This window comes from Leptonotus elevatus, chromosome 11 (assembly GCF_054856555.1).
Source record: "Leptonotus elevatus isolate MCC_2025b chromosome 11, RoL_Lele_1.0, whole genome shotgun sequence".
Classification (NCBI taxonomy): Eukaryota; Metazoa; Chordata; class Actinopteri; order Syngnathiformes; family Syngnathidae; genus Leptonotus; species Leptonotus elevatus.
Window position 1 is genome coordinate 22,628,004 of NC_141249.1, and position 20,685 is coordinate 22,648,688.

The window sequence follows — 20,685 nt, forward strand, 5'->3', positions numbered from 1 at the left end:
TACTGGATTTTGACGGATTTTGCAAGGGCCACAGAATATTGTGTTCTATTGCTATAAAAACATGGCGTCTCTTCTTTTCATCAGGAAAAAAAAGTGTATTTCCATCCGTTTCCGTTTTGCAGCAATTAGCATTCGTAATATAGCTTCATCCTTATTCACAAATCTGTTTAAAACAGTGGGGGAAACATGGCCCTGGTTGATCTCTTATACTCTGCTGCCACCTGCTGGCCGTTTTTGTAATTACTACCATTTCTTCAACCGTTCTCTGCAGTTGAAAGGCTGCCTTCTGTATGTACTAGCATAAAAAACGTATAAATACGTCTTTGGGGCACGTAAACCATTTACAATAGAACGTATTTATACGTTTTTTGGGAGCAAATGAGTTCATTAGCCGAATGTGTCGATTGACTGCATGTAAACGTAGTGACTGGCATCACTGCACAAAATTATACTTTAAACCTCAACTTTAGCATCCATCTATGTATGAACTTTTCCACAACATGAGGCCAAATCGTAAAAAAAAAAAAACCTTCCCCCGCCGCCTCCTCCGCCTCTTGCTGCACCTTCAGTAGCTTCCAAGGGCGAGTGCGGACACGCTCGCTGACACAAACAAGTCTCGGCCCCATCTCGTGAGGCGTGGGACGGGCCCGCAGATGTTCCCGGGACAAGCCGCGTCTTGCCGCCTTTCGCTGGAACACTCTTTGAGACAAGCCCCGCCTCCTCCTCCTCCTCCTCCTCCTCTTGCGGCGCAATTGACTCGAAAAAGGGAGTATTGACACAAGTCTTCCCTCCGTCCATTACTGTAATCCCGGCGACCCCCGAAGACAAACGCCGGCAATCTTCTCGACGCACAATGGAGGCCGAGGATAAGCTTTTGGCAACACGCCGTTAATTCCGACTTGGGAGATCAGTGATGGAGGAAGAGGAAGAGGGCGGGGAAGGTTTTCTGGGAAGAGGTGGACTGGAGGTGTTGTGTGTCACCCCCCCCCCCCCCACACCCACCCCACACCCCGTCCGTCTTCCCAGACAGGAAGAGGCGAAGCGATGGGGCGAGGATTAGGCGCGTCTCCGCGAGAGTCGTCGTCAGAAAAGGAATCGATCTTCAAAAGGAGGCCGACTTCGGCGCAGCTTCATGCGTTGATTTGCTTTATGGTTTTTGTTCATTTTGACTTCATCAACATCAAAAATGCTCTTTCATCATCGTTACCGCCTTATTAGAAATGAATGATTACATTATTTTTGTGTGAGTTTTTTTGGGCGGACCAAAAAAAAAATGCATAGACGTTTTGTTTTTGGCAGGTCTGATAAAGAAATAAAAAATAATAGTCATCTTCAGAAAATATATGGAGTGATGAATATATAGAATACAGTTTAACAGTTTAGCATTTGAATTCAGGTTATCAATTTAAAAAAAATCCATTTAGTTTTTAAATGTGATTCTCCATTTGTTATATGTTTTTAAATATTTTTTTATAATTAAAATATACATGGTCTAAATAAAAAAAAGCAATAAGAAAATAGTTTAAACTTTGTTCATAATTAAAAACACAAAAAAAAAGCATATATATTGGGTAGGGTTTTTTTTTCCTTTAATTGATCTTTTATTCAAATCACTTTTATTTGAAAAAATATAAACATGTCTAGGTTTTATTTAATAATTAAAAAATAATTGTATACAGTTCCTAATTTCCAGACAAAAATATTTTTTAGTTTTAAATATTTTTTTTAGGGTTTCCTACCTTGTCAAAAATTATTCACATGGCGGGGGTGGGGGGGGGGGGGGTCCATCCATCCATTTTCCAAAGCTTTTATCCTTTTTTTAATTAGTGAATTTGTTTAAAAAAAAAAAAAAAAAAAAAAACATTAGCAAAAAAATAAATGCCTTACTCCAAATAGATCTCGAGCAATGTTGAGACACAATTGTTGTAACATATCAACTGTGTTGTAACATTCAATTGTTGTTTTTAACGGTTTATATTATTGTGTATTATTTGTGTTGGGATCCGATCGTGTTTTTGTGCGACCAGCAGTTTTGTCATGCGGGGTGTGGCCTTCAAAGACAAAACACTGCGCGGGAATATGGACGCTGTCACACCTTCACCGTTCCCAGCCCTGCATTGCGCAATTTTGTATGTCGTCATGTCACACGACCTCCATGACATCACTTCCTGCCAAACTCATTTGCTTCACAAAATAGACGTTTAAAGCCATAATAGAAGATAAAGAATCTATCCAACGCGGATTTCAATTTTTTTTTTTTTTTACACAAAACCCAAACAATGGCTTCATCTTGAAAATTGCTTTCAACGCAACAGGACTCGAGAAGTCAATGTCAGGTGTCCCATTTCCAGCTTCTGTTCCGGCTCTGAATCTACAACAGTGATGAAAACACAACCTTGGGGGAAGTAATAACAATTGACGGCGTTCAAAGCCCTGACAGCAGGTTCAAGTTTATGGTGGCGTGATGACAGAGGTCAGCTGCCGTCCAGGTGTGGCCGCGTGACGCCAGGCCACCGCTCTGTCATTACCTGCCACATCTGCTCCATGGCCACAAGCGCCTTCAAAATCATTCCTTCCCAGAAGTGCAATTGACTGCATTTTCTCTCCTATTTTTTCCATGACGCTTGTCCTGATTTTGGGATTTTGCAGTGTTGTTGCGTGAAATGATTCTAATTGTGTGAAAGAGGCTACATAATGAAAACGGCTGACAGGTATGCAAAGTGGTGTCTGCACATGTATGTACATGGCAAGCACTTCTCCCCCCCCGCCCCCCCCCCTGTTTTCTAATGATCTGACTGAGATGCAGTGTTGCTGCGTGAAAGTGTTGCTGATGAGGCTACACAAGGAAAATGTCAAAGAGGTATAAAGCGGGAATTTGTAAAAACCTGCCGCTCACTTCTTTCTGTTGTGTTGAAAGCAATTGTTAGATATGTGCTGACAACATCTTTTTTTTTATTATTATTATTGGTTCCTCATGCGAAAAAGGTCACACAATGAAAACTAATTATCCAATTAACGATATCAAATGATCGTGTGAAACAGGCTACACAATGAAAGCGGTAAATGACGAGAGAGCACCTGCCACTTTTAAGCAGTGACATCATCTAAGAGTGTTAGTGCTGCCAACATTTTTTATTTATTATTATTATTATTTTTTTTTTTTTACTGGGTCCTGACGTGAAGGCGGCTACACAATGAAAACGAGCGTATCCAGCACACACACACACAAAGGGGCGGCCTTACCGTCCAGGTTGCCGACTTGGCGGTGCTGGACTGCTGGAAGGACACGTCGAAGGTGTGCGTCCCGGCGTAGTCGGTGTTGGACGGGATGGCGGGCGAGGGCGACATGGCGTCGAAGGTGGAGCTGGGCTGGGCGTAGGGCGACGGCGCCGTCACGCCGTTCTGGGCGTGCTCCGTGTTGTACGGGCTGGTGGAGGTGGAGCCTCCGTTCTGGATGTTCTGCTCCATGCTGTTCAGCAGGCCCAGGTTGGTGTACTGGGACTGGCGGGCGACAACAAAGTTGCTTTATTGACAGAATGCGTACATTTTGTACAGCTTGTTTGACGTGACTTTTACGGAAAATCGACCATTTTGATTTCCACGTTTGTTCTCAACCGAGTTCTCATCTGCAGTTCCGCGGTTATTCGTCGCACTTGCCTCGCTCACTTCAATAGCACTAGCGTTAGCCGTAGCGTTAGCCGTAGCATTAGCCGTAGCATTAGCCGTAGCATTAGCCGTAGCATTAGCCGTCGCTTTGCTTTGTGTGGTCAGGTGACGTCGCAGGAAAAAAGGAGCCAAGATAAAAAAATGCAGTTGGAGGATTCTTGCTGAAGAATTGAGGCCCAAACTGGAAATTGAAAGCGACTCGACTCGGTTCTGCCATTTCGAAGCGAACGGTCACTTTGCTCAGCCCTGCTCGAAATCCACCTCCAGCTGAATACATTTCACAATATTTGTCTATTTAATAAGAATAACGTGTTCAACGTGCAGCGATAAATGTACATGAGACGTTTTGGTAGTTGAATAAATCGTTTTGGAATCAATGAATAATCTTTTTTATTAATAGTGATTTCAATATCATCATAATCATGATTATTATTTTTTTCCCACAATTGCCCGGCCAATGAAATATTTTACTTTTGTTAAAGATGATCTTACAGCGAACAAAACCCCAAAAATTCAACATCAAGAAAAATATTTCCAATATAGAAATTAGGACGCGTTTAAGTCGTCCATAAAACTTCTTGAATCAAACCAAATGAACTTTTGAATAAATGGCTCACAGATGCTTTGATTAAAAAAAAAAAAATGCACAGCCAAAATATATTTAAAAATATATATAATGTGAAAACTCCTCATAACGTCTGCTAACAACCCGGGTTCAACATACTTCTTAAACATCAATTACTACTTTCCTATTATGCATGGCATCATAGGGGCGTTGCAAAAAGTGCACAAAATCAAAGAGAGGATTCCACAGAATTGGTAACATTCCTGGTGAAAACACTGACAAAAAGAGCTTGTTGCAACATGCATTTGTAAATAGATCGGCGAGGCTTCAACGCATGCGAATGGTTGAATATTAATTGCTGATGTTTTCTTGAATCCACAAAAAATGAGCTTGTCATTCGGGATCAACACAGGGGGAAAGGGTTCAACTATTTGTGTTGGCATTTTTTTTCCTGCTTGAGGGGGAAACACCGAAGTATTGTTAGCCTAATTGCTTACGTGCCGAAAAGTATCTCGAAATCAACCTTCATCTTTATGGACGACATTTTCCATTTAATACAGAGCAGCGAGGGATTATGTGACACTTGCGCACTGAAAAACAAGATCAAAGCTATACGGCGCTAAACACGGTCGGGCGCTAACGGCTAACGCTGCTAATGAACCGTCTTCGCTTTCCAGGAGATAAAAGATCCAAAACATATCCGTCTTCAAACGCGCTCCTTCCGTTCCGTTTATAAGCGCCGCATTCCGGGACGGCCATCAATCTGTCGCACATTTATTTCCAGCCCCTCCCGGAATGACCACAGCTGCCTCGCCCACTCGCACCCCTCCTGGTCGGCCAGGTGTTAGCGGAACCCTTATGAAACTCTGCTTTGCGCACATAAACACACACACAAGGAAAGGCACCGCCGCAACGGGGTCATCCCGGTGCGGGTGGGATGCGGGTCAAAAACCCCACGAGGCCTCGCTAAGCTCCGGAAACGCTTAAAAGGGTTCGGGGGGCACAAAGGTGCAGGCCATGCAGGTGTTGACTTTGTCCCCCAAAATCCGCTTCAAAGCCGTCCAGTCGGGCGTCTTTCAAATGCATACCAAAGCCAAAATAAAAAACAGCTGATCATCAAAGATTGATTTTATTCTTGAACTCATTGAACTCGCAGCTATTTTCACTGAAGCAACTCCCTTTGCTCCTGGCTTTTTACTAGATTTGGACTGATTTTGCAAGGCCCACAGAATATTCTCTTCTATTGCTATAAAAACATGGAAGCTACCAAAAAAAAGATTAGAGTCTCTTCTTTCATCAGGAAAAAAAAAAGTACATTTCTATCGGTTTCTGTTTTGCAGCAGATTCCTGGTGAAAACTCTGACAAATAGAGTTTGTTGCAACATGGCCCTGGTTGATCTCTTATACTCTGCCGCCACCTGCTGGCCGTTTTTGTAATAACTACCATTGCTTTAAGCGCCCTCTTCACGTCAGAAGCTGCATCAAAAGCCTTCTGTGTGCTCAAGCATAAAAAAAGCATAAACAAACGTGTGAACACGTTTTGGGAGTGAAGGACATAATAAAATTAAAATAAAACGTTTTTACACGTTTTTTGGATTTGAACGAGTGTCTTTACTCCAGGTTTGATTACTGCAAATCACTCCTCTCGCAATCACTCTCTTGCCTAACATGCTGCAGCTCGGCCGCTTAATCAGACAACAAAATAACTTTCGCATCACGACATTGGCTTCCAGAAAATGTACGATTTTAAATATTACAAGTGTCCCAAAATTATTATTTTTATGCTAGAGCATACAGATGCAGCCTCTGAACTGCAGAGAACGGGTAAAGCAAAGGTAGTTATTACAAAAGCGGCCAGCATTTGGCAGCAGAGTATAAGAGATCAACCAGGGCTATGCTGCAAAAAAGATTTGTGAATAATGATGAAACTTAGCTATATTCTAATGCTAATTCCTGCAAAACGGAAACAGACAGAAATGTACTTTTTTTTTTCCTGATGAAAGAAGAGACTCTAATCTTTCTTTTGGTAGCTTCCATGTTTTGATAGCAATCGAACACAGTGAAAATGGCTGCCAGTGAATGAGTTAAGAATGAAGGACACACGTGTTGCAAAGATGCTACTGTGTATAAATGAAGTTCTCGTGAACACTGTAAAAAGTTGGAAACGTGTCAACTTTAGGTGTGAAAGGTGACTTTTCTCATGCTGCCATTCCACAGAAATGGGAAGAAAAGTGAGAAACGCCATCTTTATCTTTTACAATATGGCACTTTTCATCCTTTTATCTGTACAACAGCAAGAGATTGAAGAAAAAAGTGTCTTCAAATTGTCGACTTCATCGTCATCACCCAAAAAGTACGCACAAAAGCCAGGAATCATTCTTGCGCAATTCCGTCTTTTCCCCGAATGAGTGACATCACTGGCTCGTCGGGTAGCGGGCGGTGGGCGGCGCACGCTGGTCCGGGGTGCGCTAGGATGACGCGGAAGCGACAAGCGATAATGATCAAATATCAGTGGGAAGAAAGAAAAGGCTTCCGAATTCCAGACGCTTGAGAATAAATGGCCGCTCATCACAGATTTGCTGTTTAATTGCCTGGAAGTCAGGATCACGCCTTTGATTAAAAAAAAAAAAAAAAATCTCCTTGATGTGACTCCGCCATAATGGCCGTTTAATAAGCGCCTCCGGAACATTCCGAGGACTTTGGGAACGTAAATCAACATCCTTGACAGGTACTTTTTTCCCCCCCGAGGGTCACCAAGTCCGCTTGGAGGCCAACCGAGCAGAAATTGCACCAAGGAAACACAATGAAGGTTTTCTGACCAACACAGCAGCTTGCAAGTTTTCGAGAGAATTGTTTACAGCTTCGTGATGCGCTAAAAAGTTCTTCGCCATAGCAACGTCCGGGTTGGTGGTCCCACTATTTTGTAGGATTGACCCGATCAGGATTTTGGACCTGATCAGCGAGTAAAAAATAAAAGATATCCGATCGCCGACTGGAACGGAAGATATCGAAACCACAAACAGCCAATTAATAGTCATTAAAGGAGGCGTGTCTGTGGGGGGATTTTGGTGGGGGGGGGGGGGGGTAAAGGTGGTGGTCTCTCGGCACCTTTTGGCAGCAGCTGATTGTATCAACATCAACACACCATTACAGCAATTACCAGCCCCGGACGGACGCATTGTCCGCTTCTAAGGGGGGCTTTGGGGGGGGGGGGGGGGTGTTTGGCTTTGCAACATGATCCCCCCACGGCTCTGCGGTGGGATTGAGCCGGACACCACTTAACCCCCCCCCCCCCAACTTGCTTAACAGCAGGTTGAAAGACAGCGACCCCACACACCTGCTAAATGCTACCTGCAATCTGAGAGGGCCACCACACACCGACAAAGAAGAATTTTTTTTTTTAAACTACAACATATACTGTACAAATCGTTAGCCACATAGCGTAATCACAAGTGTCAAATAAAAAAATACCAATGTACTCGCCAAAAAAAATAAAAATAAAAATAAAATAAAATAAAAAGTTTTCTGAAAACATTCAAAGAAAGGCAACTACGCCATTAGGCTAACGATAAACAACTTTATTGACAAAATAATGGCACACCAGCAAATTACTCACAAAGACCTTTCATGTGGTTTGTCACAAAATAAAAAAAATAAAAAAAGTTTTGTTCGTGTTTTCCAAAACATGACCTAGGCAACTATTATTAGGCCAACGATGTAAAAAAATACAAATTAAATAATAAATACATAAATTCTTTAAAGTAATCAAATATAAAAAAAATATGTATTAATACTACATGTGAATGCTTGAATATGAAAACTCATTTACATTTTTTTATTAATTTAATAAATTTGTAGGTTGCTCAAATTCCATGGATGCAAATTTGGGGGATTATTCATATAAATAAATAAATGTATAGTTAACATTAAAATATACTTTAATGAATCAAGTTTGCTCAAATGGCTGCATTTGATGTTTTTTTTAAAGAAACATAAAACATAAATAACCAAATGTAGCCAGTTGCACTGTTAGCTGGATCCATTATTTGGGGGGCGTAAAAAAATACTGTTCACAAAAAAATAAAAATAAAATAATAATAAAAAAAAAAATCTACTCTAAAAACGTATTCAATTAGATTTAGAAAAAAATACCAAATGCAATCATTTTTTAAAAATAATAAATATCAACAATAAGCTGGTTGCACTGATAATATTCCATCAAACTATGGAGTTGGACATTTCCCACTTCCGCCTGCAGGAAAAGTACAACGGAATGCAAGATGCACGCCACAAAAGGCCGAGTTGTCGTCACAACCCCTGCGACCCGAGCCTGACGCTTGCACCAAAGACCAAAAGGACCGGCTGACGCAAGACAATCCGTTGTGTGAAAAAAAAAAAAAAAAAAAAACTAGACCAGGAAACACTTTCAAAGCATTTCAACTGACGGTCCAAATCACAAGAGCGGCTCGTGTTGACGTCAATCGCAGCCAGCAACTCCCGATTGCTTTTCCACAGTCAGCAACACATTTTTCAATGCATTTTCACGTCGGTACCACAAAGTGCTCAACCAGGTGTGCTACATTAAAACACACCAAATAAATCACAACTTTTCACATGCGGAAGCTCCGGGAAACATCGAAGAACATAAATTAAAAAAAAAAACCTTCAATTAAATTCTTGACACAGGTTGTGTTTTTCAAGGTGTGGTTCGCAGGAAGCCAGGATGACATAAAGTAGAATTGCAGATAACAAACACGCGCTCAACAGAAGCGAAATAAACATCAAACATGGGTGAAAGAAACACGTTGGCTTTCAAAGTGCGATTGACGTCGCCGAAAGAAATCAAAATGAAAGAAACAACGTTCTTAGTGTGCCTAAAGAAGGCAAAATGACATTAAAAAAAAACACACAAAAGCGGCAACCGCGTTGTGATACAGAAGCTGTTAACGTAAAATGATGCATCCTCGCAATGACCAAAATTAATTTTTTTATAGATTTTTCCAGATTTTTTTTTTTACCCCCACCCACAAAAATTGACACCCAAAGAAAATCAACACGATATTGAAATGACAAAAGAGTCCAATTGAGTCTGACACATGCAAAAAAAAAATATATAGAAAATCAATATGAGAAGGACAAAATGTCAAATATTTTTGGATTCACGAAGCCAAGCCAAATTATAGTGATGAAGAATTGAATTATAAAAACAATTAAACGAGTTTTTTGTTTCAAGATTTTTCTGTGCTTTTTTCTCTAGAATGTTGTTTGTTCTTCAATAACAAAAAAAAAACAACGTGTAGTGAATGACAATTGTTTACATTTCATTCTGAAAAGAAAATCATACAATATTCCTTTTTGCAGCAGCATCGAAAGAAAAAAAACTCTCCTAAAAACATTTGATGCTTAAAAAGTTTTGCCCGCACATCCGGCTGTTTACATTCCACGCATGCTAACGTTCCCGTTCCTTTCGTCCAGCAAATCCAACTACAACCAAAAATTATTTCAATGAAATGAAAACCCCGATGAATCCAAGATTTGACCCTTTTTTGTGGGGGGGGGGGGGGCATTTGAGGCCTAAAAGCTTACCTCGCTGTAGGGCGTACTGGCGCCCGTCTCCAGGTACAACATGTTGGCGCTGAGATTGAGCAGGGCGGCTGCTGTTTGCTCCACCGGCTCCAGGATTCCCCCCTGAAAAATCTTTACTGGGTACGGTGCGCAAATGACGCTTAATTGGTGGAGGTGGTGGTGGTTGGGGGGGGGGGGGTCGACGGGATCCTTAAGTAGCGATGTGGACAGGCCGAGACGAAAAGAAGAAGAAGAAGAAGAAGAAGCTCCTACAAAATCCATGGGAGGACGCTTATATACCGTGAAGGTGGTAGTGTGGAGGAAGGGGGGGGGGGGGGGTTCGAGGAGGGAGGGGTGTAAGGTCTACCTGTAAGCTACCTGAGTCCACGCCCATCCTGGGAAGACGAGGCTGTGGCTTCTTCAAGAGCTGCTCAAGTATATTTTTGTCCCAATGGGAGAAACAGAAAACTGGACATTTGAATGTGTTACAATCAGATGGAAGTGGTGCCTTGTCTTAAGAGTGCCCCAACTTAAGAGCTTACATTTGAAATGTTAAATGCAAAATGATTCAGAAAAAAATTGGGGAAAAAAAAAAAAAAATACATCTGTGAATGGGTGACTGCGCCGAATGGTCAACTTTATTTGAATTCATTAGGGGTGCTAATGCTAACTGCTAATACAAAGATATTGCTGGGAAAATAACTATTTAAGTGGACTTTTTTTTAACTTTCGTTTTCTAAGAAAGAAAGCAATTAAATCATACATCACAAACCAGTTACGTTTCAAATGTTTTTTTTTTCTTTAAACAAAATGTCGTTGAAAAATGCTAATAAAAAGGTACAACAAAACACAGCATTCAGTTTTAAGCATTTTTGTTTTTGTAAAAATGCTATCAAAAAGATACGCTAGTAAGACAAACTACTAAAGTTTAAGCGACCTTTGTAAGTCTACAAAATGCTATGCTATTGCTAATAAACCCAACCGCTAACATTTAAGCAGCTTTTTTATTGACAAAAAAGGCCCAAAAAACGATAAGCCATAAAAAAACAAAAAAAACAATTGCGTCTAAGCATTTGATAAAAATGTCTTCTAAAAGTAATATCCCACAAAAACTAACGACTAACGTTTGAGCATCTCTTTTGCTTCAAAACTTTAACATGCCAGTCAAACAAACTGTCAACATGAAACTAATCTTTACAGATAACCTTTTAAGTGTTTTTTTGTTTTTTTACAATATGCTAACAAAAACATACACAAACCAAACCCTTAGCATTTAAGCTAAAAAGGCTTCTAAAAATGCTTACACGGAGTAAAAGGTAACAATTAAGCCTCCCTTTTAATTGACATCTTCTAAAAAAGCTAACAAAATAATGTGGCATTTTGCAAACACGCTCATAAATTGGTAAGATAATAAAACAAAGACTTCAATGAAGGAATACAACAAAACAAAACAACTCTCGATCAATCTGTTAAGGACGAGGGCCTGGAGTGAGCCAGTGGCGTTAGCATACCAATGACCTCCCCCAAGCAACAAATAACACACGAGAAAACCACCACAAACAAACAAGCAATGCGTTTGCCTTTGTACTGTATTGTAACATTACAAATAACTCGCGTCCTTTTGTTTTGGGGAGAAGCAGTTAGCTCGATGCTACGACAAGCTCATGAGTCAAGTCGGCATGTCAAAAGCGACTCCCGATACGTTACGATTCACTCCAAGTGCGATACGATTCGCTAAACGATGATGCCATTCATGCAAACGACGACACAAGAATGATTAAAGCCAGCCGTGATTGGGTTAATTCCTATTAAAGAAACATTTTCATCACAACGTGATATGATGACGTTACCATTTGATTCCGTTTGACATGATTCGCTCAAATTATGAAGAAACTCACTCTAATTATGATGTGATTCAAAGTATGATATGAATCAATTCCGTCAATTATATCATTTGTATCTTAGGTGATTAAAAAAACAACAACAACTCTACATGCAGCTAATTTAGCAACCGGCTACGCGCGCACGGAACATCGTAGCATTCTGGTTTTCGTCTCTCGTCATAATTCCAACTTCATGAACGCAATCTTCAAACTAAGCGTGCGGCTCCTTGCGTTGTTTGAACATAATTAGAAGTTTGTTTCCGTGGGCTAATGATCCCCCCCCCCCCCCCGCAAGGCTGCAGGACACTTTAAAGTGTTGATGGGTTGACCCCCAACCCCCAACCCCGCCACCGCCGCCCGCCCCGGGCCGTGTAACACAGGGCGGGGCTGCAGATTGGAGACACTGACTTGACTGCAGCCAAAGGCTCGCCGCTCGAGTCCTTCACGACACTTGAATTCATTCTGACCAAAGGGCAACAGGGCCACGCCTCCTTTTAAAGGTCACTTGGACCATCCCACTACGAGGGCAAAATTTCATTTGTATACATTTAAAGGGACCCTAATATATTTTCATTTTATTTATATTTTCCTCAAATTTTATTTAGTGTGTGTTATTTTTATATATTGATGAAAAAATAAATAACAACAATAATAATAATAATAATAATAATAGTGGGTATTGTTAACAATCAAACACGCTGACCCGATTCATTGAACTCGTTTGCTAAACCAAACAGCAGCACCTACCAAGGCACTTGGATGAATATTTCTAGTTTTATTTAGTATGTCTTATTTTTATATATTGATCCAAAATAAATAAATAATAATAACCATAAAATAATGCTAATATGCTAACATAATAATAATAATTATAATAATAATAATAATAATAATAATAATAATAATAATAAAGGGTATTGTTAACAATCAAACATGCTGATCCGATTCATTGAACTATTTTGCTAACCAAAACAGCAGCACCTACCAAGGCACTTGGATGTATATCTCTAGTTTTATTTAGTACGTCTTATTTTTATATATTGATAAAAAAAATAAAAATAATAATAATAGCAGTTATTGTTAACAATCAAACATGCTGACCCGATTCATTGAACTCGTTTGCTAAACCAAACAGCAGCACCTACCAAGGCCCTTGGATGTATATCTCTAGGAATGATCATATCCTAATCATGACACATCAGAGCATAACTTCATAGCACCTTTAATGGCGTGAGGCCATAAACAGATTCCTGCCTCAGTAGGTGCTGCTGTTTTAATCAGCAACAACTGTTCACGACCTGAGGTCGTTGCACTAACTCCCTCATACGTTCATCTTGTGTTCATCTTCAGACTCAACGTTTCACACAAGCGTGCCAGCCTTTAGGCCCGGCTTACTGCATTCGCACATTGTCCCTATACAATGTCTACCATCCCCAGTAAGGCAAAAATACTGACGGACTTTTACCAGCAGACAGGAAGCGCTAACGCAAACACGTAATGCGATCCCCCCTCCCGAGTGACGACCGAGCCACCGTGCGCCTCTGAAAAGGTGCGCCGTCGCCACCTAATCAGACCCCCCCGCCCCCCCTCCCCCCTTGACTCAACACTCAGCTGATCCCCGTGTTATCAATGTGTAAAATCAGCTGTTTGAGGGGCAGGATATAACGTTTCTTCAGCCACGACATTCCTCAGCGTTATTCTAACCCTCGTCTTTGCATCCCCCCAACTTCCATCACGACACTCTTCGACGGGTGGGGTGGGGGTGAGGGATTGGGGAGACACCCACACTGATCGATGAGAGATGGGAGTTGTGTTAAATTGTCGCCCTGCAGCTACAAGAGGGGGGTTGGGGGGGGGGGGGGCGGTAGGAGGAGGAATTTCAGATTAAACATAAAACCCTCCACCATACAAATAAGCTCCTCCGGGGCACTAAACACACCAAGCTGACATTTAATGACTCAACAGAGGCACACCTCAAGGAGGCTGGAGGGGGCGGGAACAGATAACATGCGAACACTCAGGCATTCTTCATCCTCTGCGTAGAACGACGGCATTACTGCATCTTACTGAGGAGCGATTGCCACCCCGTATGTCCGCGTTATACTGCACCCGGGTGGCCAAGGCGCGCATGCCAGAAGGAGCAGCACAATGTTCATTCACGTGAAGCAAAAAAATGTGGCAATTATTTTTTTAAAATTCTATATGATGATGTCATAATCGTACGCTGTAACTGTAATGATATTTGATGTTGAAGCTGGCTGTTATCATTAAAAGTAATGCGAGCAGCAGCGAAAGACATAACATAACGTGGTGGTGGTGCGAGGCGGAGACGGTGAGGATGGGGTACACGGGTCAGGGGCCGTCATTCATCAAGAGAGCATAGCCCCTCCCCTTCGGGGGAGGCGACATCACTCAGCGCTACAAACCGCATTTAGATTTGCGACGTTTCCCAGCCTGCAGACTTCCTTGCGGGCGTCTCGAAATGAGGGTCACATTTTTCGACTTCCCGAGTGTCATGACTAGAAAAACTGCACAGGTTCAAATAAAAACAACCCGCAACCCCCGCCCCCCCCCCCCCTAAAAAAATCAATTTCCAGGGGTCCTTTAGAGACGGAAGAGGTTTTGTCAGATGACATTAAATGTAATCATAAAAAGCATAATAACTTGCCATAAAATAAGAAACTTATCTCGTACCCTCACTAGTAATTACGAAGATTCGGCCCCTGAAGCCAGTTTTAATGAGCAACATGGAATTTGGTAGGCTTATTTATGATGAGTAGACCAACCAAAAAGTCTGAAGAACCCATGGTTGAAAACACACAGGTCAGCCATTTTGGTTTCAAGCGGACATTTTTGTGTGTCACTGAAAAGACAGAAACTCGGCCATTTTGTTAAAGAAAATTTGACCTGGAGATTTTGTCAAATTGTTACCAAATTTCAACCTTATATGCTGAATGACACTAAATTGTGAAAAGCCTTTTTTTCCCTTTATTTTTTATTTTTATCATAACGTGCTGGCGGACATGTTGGCAAAGTTACACAACTCTGTCAAAAAGAAAATTCTAAACAAAAAAATTCCGCCCATGAAGCCAGTTTAAGTTTGCAACCTGAAATTTGGTAGGCATGTCTATCATGAGCAGAGCCACCAAAAAGTCTCCATTTCGCACCTGTGCCTGAAATGACGTAGCAAAGCTACGCCTTTTGGATCGAAGCAGCCATTTTGGAGTCAATTTGGCCATTTCCGTGTCTTCCTTCAAAGACGAATTGTCAAAGAAAATTCGTCCAATTGCTACCAAAGGGAAACATTTGCATTGACATCATCGTATGCGAGGGGGGGGGGTCGAGGGGGGGGGATCAGCATGACGATTTAGTGTGATGACTCGCGGTAGAAGCATCTCCACTGTTCCCTTTTGAAAAGCGAAAGCAAACTTTTCACATCACGTCAGCTTCACATACGAAGCGGCAAGCGCGCACCTCCGCCACCCCGAGGGGGTCTGCAGGGGTCAGAGTGCACGGCGAGATCATATCAGCGAGCCCTCCCAGACAACATCTGCTGATAACGCTACCGGTGAAGCTGCTCTGCATCAAAAGTCCATCCTGGGGAAATTCCTTCGGAGCGACTTGATGACCGCTTCGAGCGAAAGTCACCCGCAGCTCATTTCATTTCATTTCATTTCGCGAGGGGGGGGGCCAATCACGGAACTCGCTGAACGAGGAATCCCCGGCCGACGTCGCGCTTGAGCGATCGCGTGGAAAACGAAGCAAAGCGCGCATGTGAGTGAGTGAAAACCAAAGCGATCGTACTCACAGCGAGCGCGTCGTCGGGCTCGCGCATGGTGATGCAGTCCATGCTGATCTGGATGGTGTTGCCCGCCGCGACGTGAGGTTGACCCTCGCCGAGCACGGAATGGAAAGACGAGCTAACGCACAAAAAAAGACAAAAAGACAAAAGGGAAGACAAGGAAGTGGCAGCTTTTTGGTTAACGTCTGCGCTGGGAAAACGCTCAATTCATCGACGGGTAAATAAGTCAATGTTGTTTACGGACGTAAAAGTTCAATGAGGGAGGGCTCTTTATTTTTTGGTGATGTCATCACGGAAGTATCGGTGACAAAGACGTCAAAAATAACCAAACTACGGTAGAAGAAGTAGAAGATCGGTCAATTTTTGTGACGATAACCATAAAACAGGAAATGGAATTAACGCCGACCGAGCAAAGTGTTTTGAGTCCCCGTCTGCTTTTTTGCGCAACTCTTTTTTGGAAAACGATTCAAAAACGTGATTTGGGGTAAAACTCACTGGTCCAGCATATCAAAGAGCTGGTTGAAGACGTCCTGGTTGAAGATCTCAGCGGTTGGCGCCACCTGACCGTGGGACGCGCCGGCGAGGAAGGGGCCGTCCCTCCGCTCTCGGAGTCTGCGGAAAAAACATCAACCGCCCACAGTCAGACGCGTGGGATTTCCAAAATAAAAGAGCAATAAGCCGCCGCGTCAGCACACTTGCGGGACGCCACCCGGCCGGCGGCCATTGTGAATATTTGCCGCGCACATAATGAGCTGAAAGGTGACACCCCCGCTTCACAGCTCATGCCGCCATTGTTGACGCTCAAGTGGCGCACGCTCACATCCCTCCCCGGAGACAACTGGAATCCCCCCCCCCCCCCCCCCCATCGACAAGCACCAAAAACCAGACACTGAATAGCTTGTGCCATGAGTACAGCTGGACGGGCAATGTGGAGTGCAAACTATTTAAAGGGCCGCTGGAATTCCCCCTGACGGTGTCAACAAACACACACACACATTACACGCAATATGATCTGGCATGTGTGTAATAAAACAGTAATAAAACAGTAATAATACATATATTAAAATGCAAGAAAAATAAAGTCAATTGCAGGCACAGTATGTATCATAAGAAATATTACTCCAGTCCCGAAGGCTTCACGCTGGCGAGATCAATTGGAAAAATTCCGCTCCTGGTCTATAAATCACGGAAAAGGAATTTTAACTGAAGGGTTAAAGAGATGCTGATTGAATGTAAAGCCGGTAGGTCTGAGCTCTGCGGAATCGGGTGGAGCCCCGAGCCCAAAGCAAAAGTGGTGAAGCAGCATTTAGCTGCAACGCTGCACGCAAATGATATTAAACTGCCAGCGGAAGCGAAAACCAGCCACGAGAGCAAATGCTTTTATATCCAGGTTAAAAAAAATGTTGCTTTTCCCTCCTACTTTTAATTAAGATCTTCAAAAAAATTTAACTCATTTGCTACCAAAAACGTATAAACACGTTCTATTTTAAATGTTTCAAGTGTCCCAAAGACGTATTTTGTTTTTTGATGCTAGAGCATACAGAAGGCTTTGATGCCGCAACAGTTGAAGTAATGGCAGTAATTACAAAAACGGCCAGCAGGTGGCAGCAGAGTATAAGAGATCAACCAGGACCATGTTGAAAACAAGCTAGTTTCCCCAGTGCTTTAAACAGATTTGTGAATAATGATGAAACTTAGCTATATTCTAATGCTAATTGCCGCAAAATGGATTCCTGATGAAAGAAGAGACTCTAATCTTTCTTTTGGTAGGTTCCATGTTTTATAGCAATAGAACACAATATTATGTGGGCCTTTCAAAATCAATCAAAATCCAGTAAAAACAGCCGGGAGCAAAGGGGGTTTCTTCAGTGAAAATGGCTGGGAGCGAATGAGTTAAAAATCACTCACATTTTTAAAGGAATCCTGTGCAAATAAAAATGGAACTGTCCAATAAATACCATTCAAAAATGAGCAGATTCTATACAGGAAATGACAGGCAACAAAACATAGATGATGATGGAAGGTGGCAAGTGGGAGTGGGACAGGTAGAGGGGGGGGGGGGGGGGTTGAGGTGTGGTTCAACCTGCTGACCTTTACCAGGTCAAAAAGTACATCACACAGTTTGCCCCAGGGACATCTGGAAAACACTTAGAGCCGTTCTTTTTTGGATTTGGATTCATCTGTTAGAAATATGATTCATTATAAATATACCATTTATTGTGGTACACATTTTGGTACAATTGGAAAATACATCTCAGATTAGTCACGTCTCTAAAGCGTCACCAATTTGTCTTGTAAACGTGGTTTAAATTTGTTACCAATTTTAATCAAAATTTCTTGTCTTCGAAAGAACCTTGGATTTTTCAACATTTGTGATAGACATGCCTACCAAATTCTATATTTCAGAGTCAATCTGGCTCAGACATTTAAAATATCCAAAAGGCAATCTGACCCTAATGAAGAGAATTAGCATGATTTTCAAGTGTTTGAAACAGAGAGAGAGAGTCAAGTGACGGATGCCTTTTGTTTGTCTGGGCGCGGGTGTCCGCTTTCCTCGGTCGGCCCGAGGCGAAGGCCGTCCGAGCGCCACTTAAAGACCTCCAGACGGGGGGGGGGGGGGGGGGGGGGGGGTTCAGAGGTCAACTCTAAAAACAGGGCCGGCCCATTGTCTGCTGACGGCGGCCGATGAAAATGCAATCAAAACAAACAGACCTCCGCGGACCTTCTCCAGTGTCCTTATTAATCACTTGTTCAAAGATGCTCTGTCAGCCCCCCCCCCCCCCAACCCCAAAGCCAACCTCAAAAAGGGCGACACGACGGCCAGACAAAAGAAAGCCGCGGGTTTCTCCCGCACTTATCCCCCCCCCCCCCCCGACTCCTGCGGCACAAGTGAAACAGTCTTAAGTCAAATCCTCTTCAGGTTTGGAATGCAAAGACGGACTCAGAGGAACCAACGGGATGCTTTTATGCACGACGCGCTGCAGTTTTGGAATTAGCAACGCGGACGTCTCGTTGAAATCAACTGGCGGTCGGTCAGCGCAGCAAAGCTGGTCGTCGTGCCTCGAGTGAATGGACATATTTGGGTAAAAATGAGACATATGAAAGTATACCTTCAAATGTAGCATATGCAAAAGACGCGTGGCATGTCGAGCTATCGCTAGCTGACAAACTGCCTAAAATCTCACGTTCGCTGTCGGCGACTTCACCAAGCGCACAAAACACAGACAACATACGGCAGTGTTTGCTTGGGCGGAAAAGAAAAAAAAAATGGTAGTTGATCAATCACCTCTTATTTTGAAAATTCATGTGTTTTTATCCCTCAGACACAAGGCAAGTTCTTCTTCCTCGTTCCAATCGCCCCCATCACTGACTCACCCGCTCCAAACGCAAATCACACTCAGTCACCTTTCATGGTTTCACAGACGGTCAGATTCATAAAAAAAAAAGAAAAAAAAAAAGAAAAAGCAATATTAGCTAAACGTCGCATGGCAACACTGAAATGATCAACATTGCTGATTTAAAAAAACAACAACACGTTTTCAATATAAAACAGGCAACAAATGACATTGCACTACGAAACGGGTCAACATCAACATACAAAGACGCACATTTGATGTTTTTTGTTGTTGTTTTTATTTATTTAGTCATTTTTGGAGAATTTGTGCCACAATTTTAACAGCTAATATTTGACATCATGCTAAGACATAAACACAGGTCAAAAGTCGTCCACGTCAACAGTGACATACAAACCCTCTAAAATCATCACATTATGTTTTTATTGTTCTTATTTTTTAGCATTTTTTGTTGTTGAATTTGTGCTACGCTAACATTTGACACCGTGTTAAAACACTGGTTAAAAAAGTGCCCCACAAATTGTAAATAAAATCAAAAATAGTACTTTTATTTCTTTATTTAAACACTGACACTCAAACTCTTTAATAGAGTCACATAATAATAATAAAAAAAAAAAACGGTGCTACAATTGAACAAGCTAACTCTAGCTAGCTCCTGCTAAGATGCTGATAAAAAGTTGGCCACTAAAATACAATAAAAACCTTTTTATTTTCCTTTTTTTTTTTTTTTTTTTTTTAAACAATTGTTTAATTTCTCCTACATGTTAGACAGGTAACCTTCTGTCGCGTTCAAATTGGCCACGGCGGCCACTTGATGGCACTTAACACGTGCGTTTCCGCTTGTCCACCCGTCGCGCTTAAAAATACATCCCGCCGTGGCGGCAGCTGAGGAAGCAGGCGGATGCAACTGTTGCCGGGCGACTTCTGGAGGGGGGATTCCCCACTTCTGTCATTGACTTACATTCACTTACAACCCCTTCTTCACTGCATACACGCTACATTAGCTGTGTTCGTTTTATGGGTATTTCTTTCGTGGGATTTTGCATTTGACCAACTCTGCCGTACGGATGCGCCCCCAAAACGAAGTTTCACTGTTCCCTTGTGACGATGACAATAAATATTCAGAATCTGAATCGAGCATCACTCGCAAGCCCTACTTACCGGTGAAAAGGGAAGTCGGGGTAGTACTGTACAGCCGCGTAGGGCGAATTCATGTTGTCATGCCAGATGGACAAAAAGGTACTAAAAGGTACTTAGCACCACATCGAGACCCAACCAAAATGTGAAATTTAATGAAAGAAAAAAATGTATCACTATAAACAGAAATCATCAGCATTAAAGTGCCTGAGGGTACAGTGCAGAGTGGGGAGCGTTATGAGATGTGTTTTGAATTTAGGTATTTTGCTTTCATTAGAAGGAGGGGCTTGATCGGCCAGAGCAGCCAATCGGTGGCCACGCTGGTGTGTGCCACATATTGCTTGCAAACACACAGTTGCTAGGATATACATGTCATGCCAAGTTGACCCCGTTGCCCCAGCACGCACGCACGCACGCACGCCACCGCCAGTGCATGTGTCGTTTTGTTAGCCTGAGGCGCATCATGTTTATCTGACAATAACAATTTTTTTTTTGGAGTGTTCTTAATGCGTTTTACATGTATATTGTATGTATATCTACATAATGTAGTTCCCGGGACTGACCTGAGAGAGGCAGCAAGGTGCCAGAAAAGTCAAATCACAACTCAAGAAGAAGAAGAAGAAGAAGCTAGGCTAGCTGTTATCTTGCTAACTCAATTCTTGCTAACTCCTCTCGGGGTGATTTCTATCGTTGTAAGAAATAACTTACCAGTTA

At 42.3% G+C, this 20,685-nt stretch overlaps 1 protein-coding gene across 4 annotated transcripts in view; it reads right to left on the minus strand.

The window, feature by feature from the left end:
- The window catches only part of tp63 (tumor protein p63), a 33,504-nt gene extending 13,326 nt beyond the window's left edge, over window positions 1-20,178 (minus strand). For 2 of the 4 annotated variants that reach the window (XM_086089163.1, XM_086089162.1), the window contains exons 1-4: window positions 19,996-20,178; window positions 15,977-16,093; window positions 15,488-15,599; window positions 3,244-3,501 (exon numbers count right to left, since the gene is read on the minus strand). In XM_086089163.1, coding sequence (XP_085945289.1) covers window positions 3,244-3,501; window positions 15,488-15,599; window positions 15,977-16,093; window positions 19,996-20,048 — 540 coding nt within the window. In that variant the 5' untranslated portion in view covers window positions 20,049-20,178. Of the gene's footprint in view, window positions 1-3,243; window positions 3,502-9,817; window positions 10,021-15,487; window positions 15,600-15,976; window positions 16,094-19,995 lie in introns of those variants that run through there. The other 2 variants (XM_086089165.1, XM_086089164.1) reach the window with 1 other exon arrangement.
- Window positions 20,179-20,685: the final 507 nt, after the last annotated feature.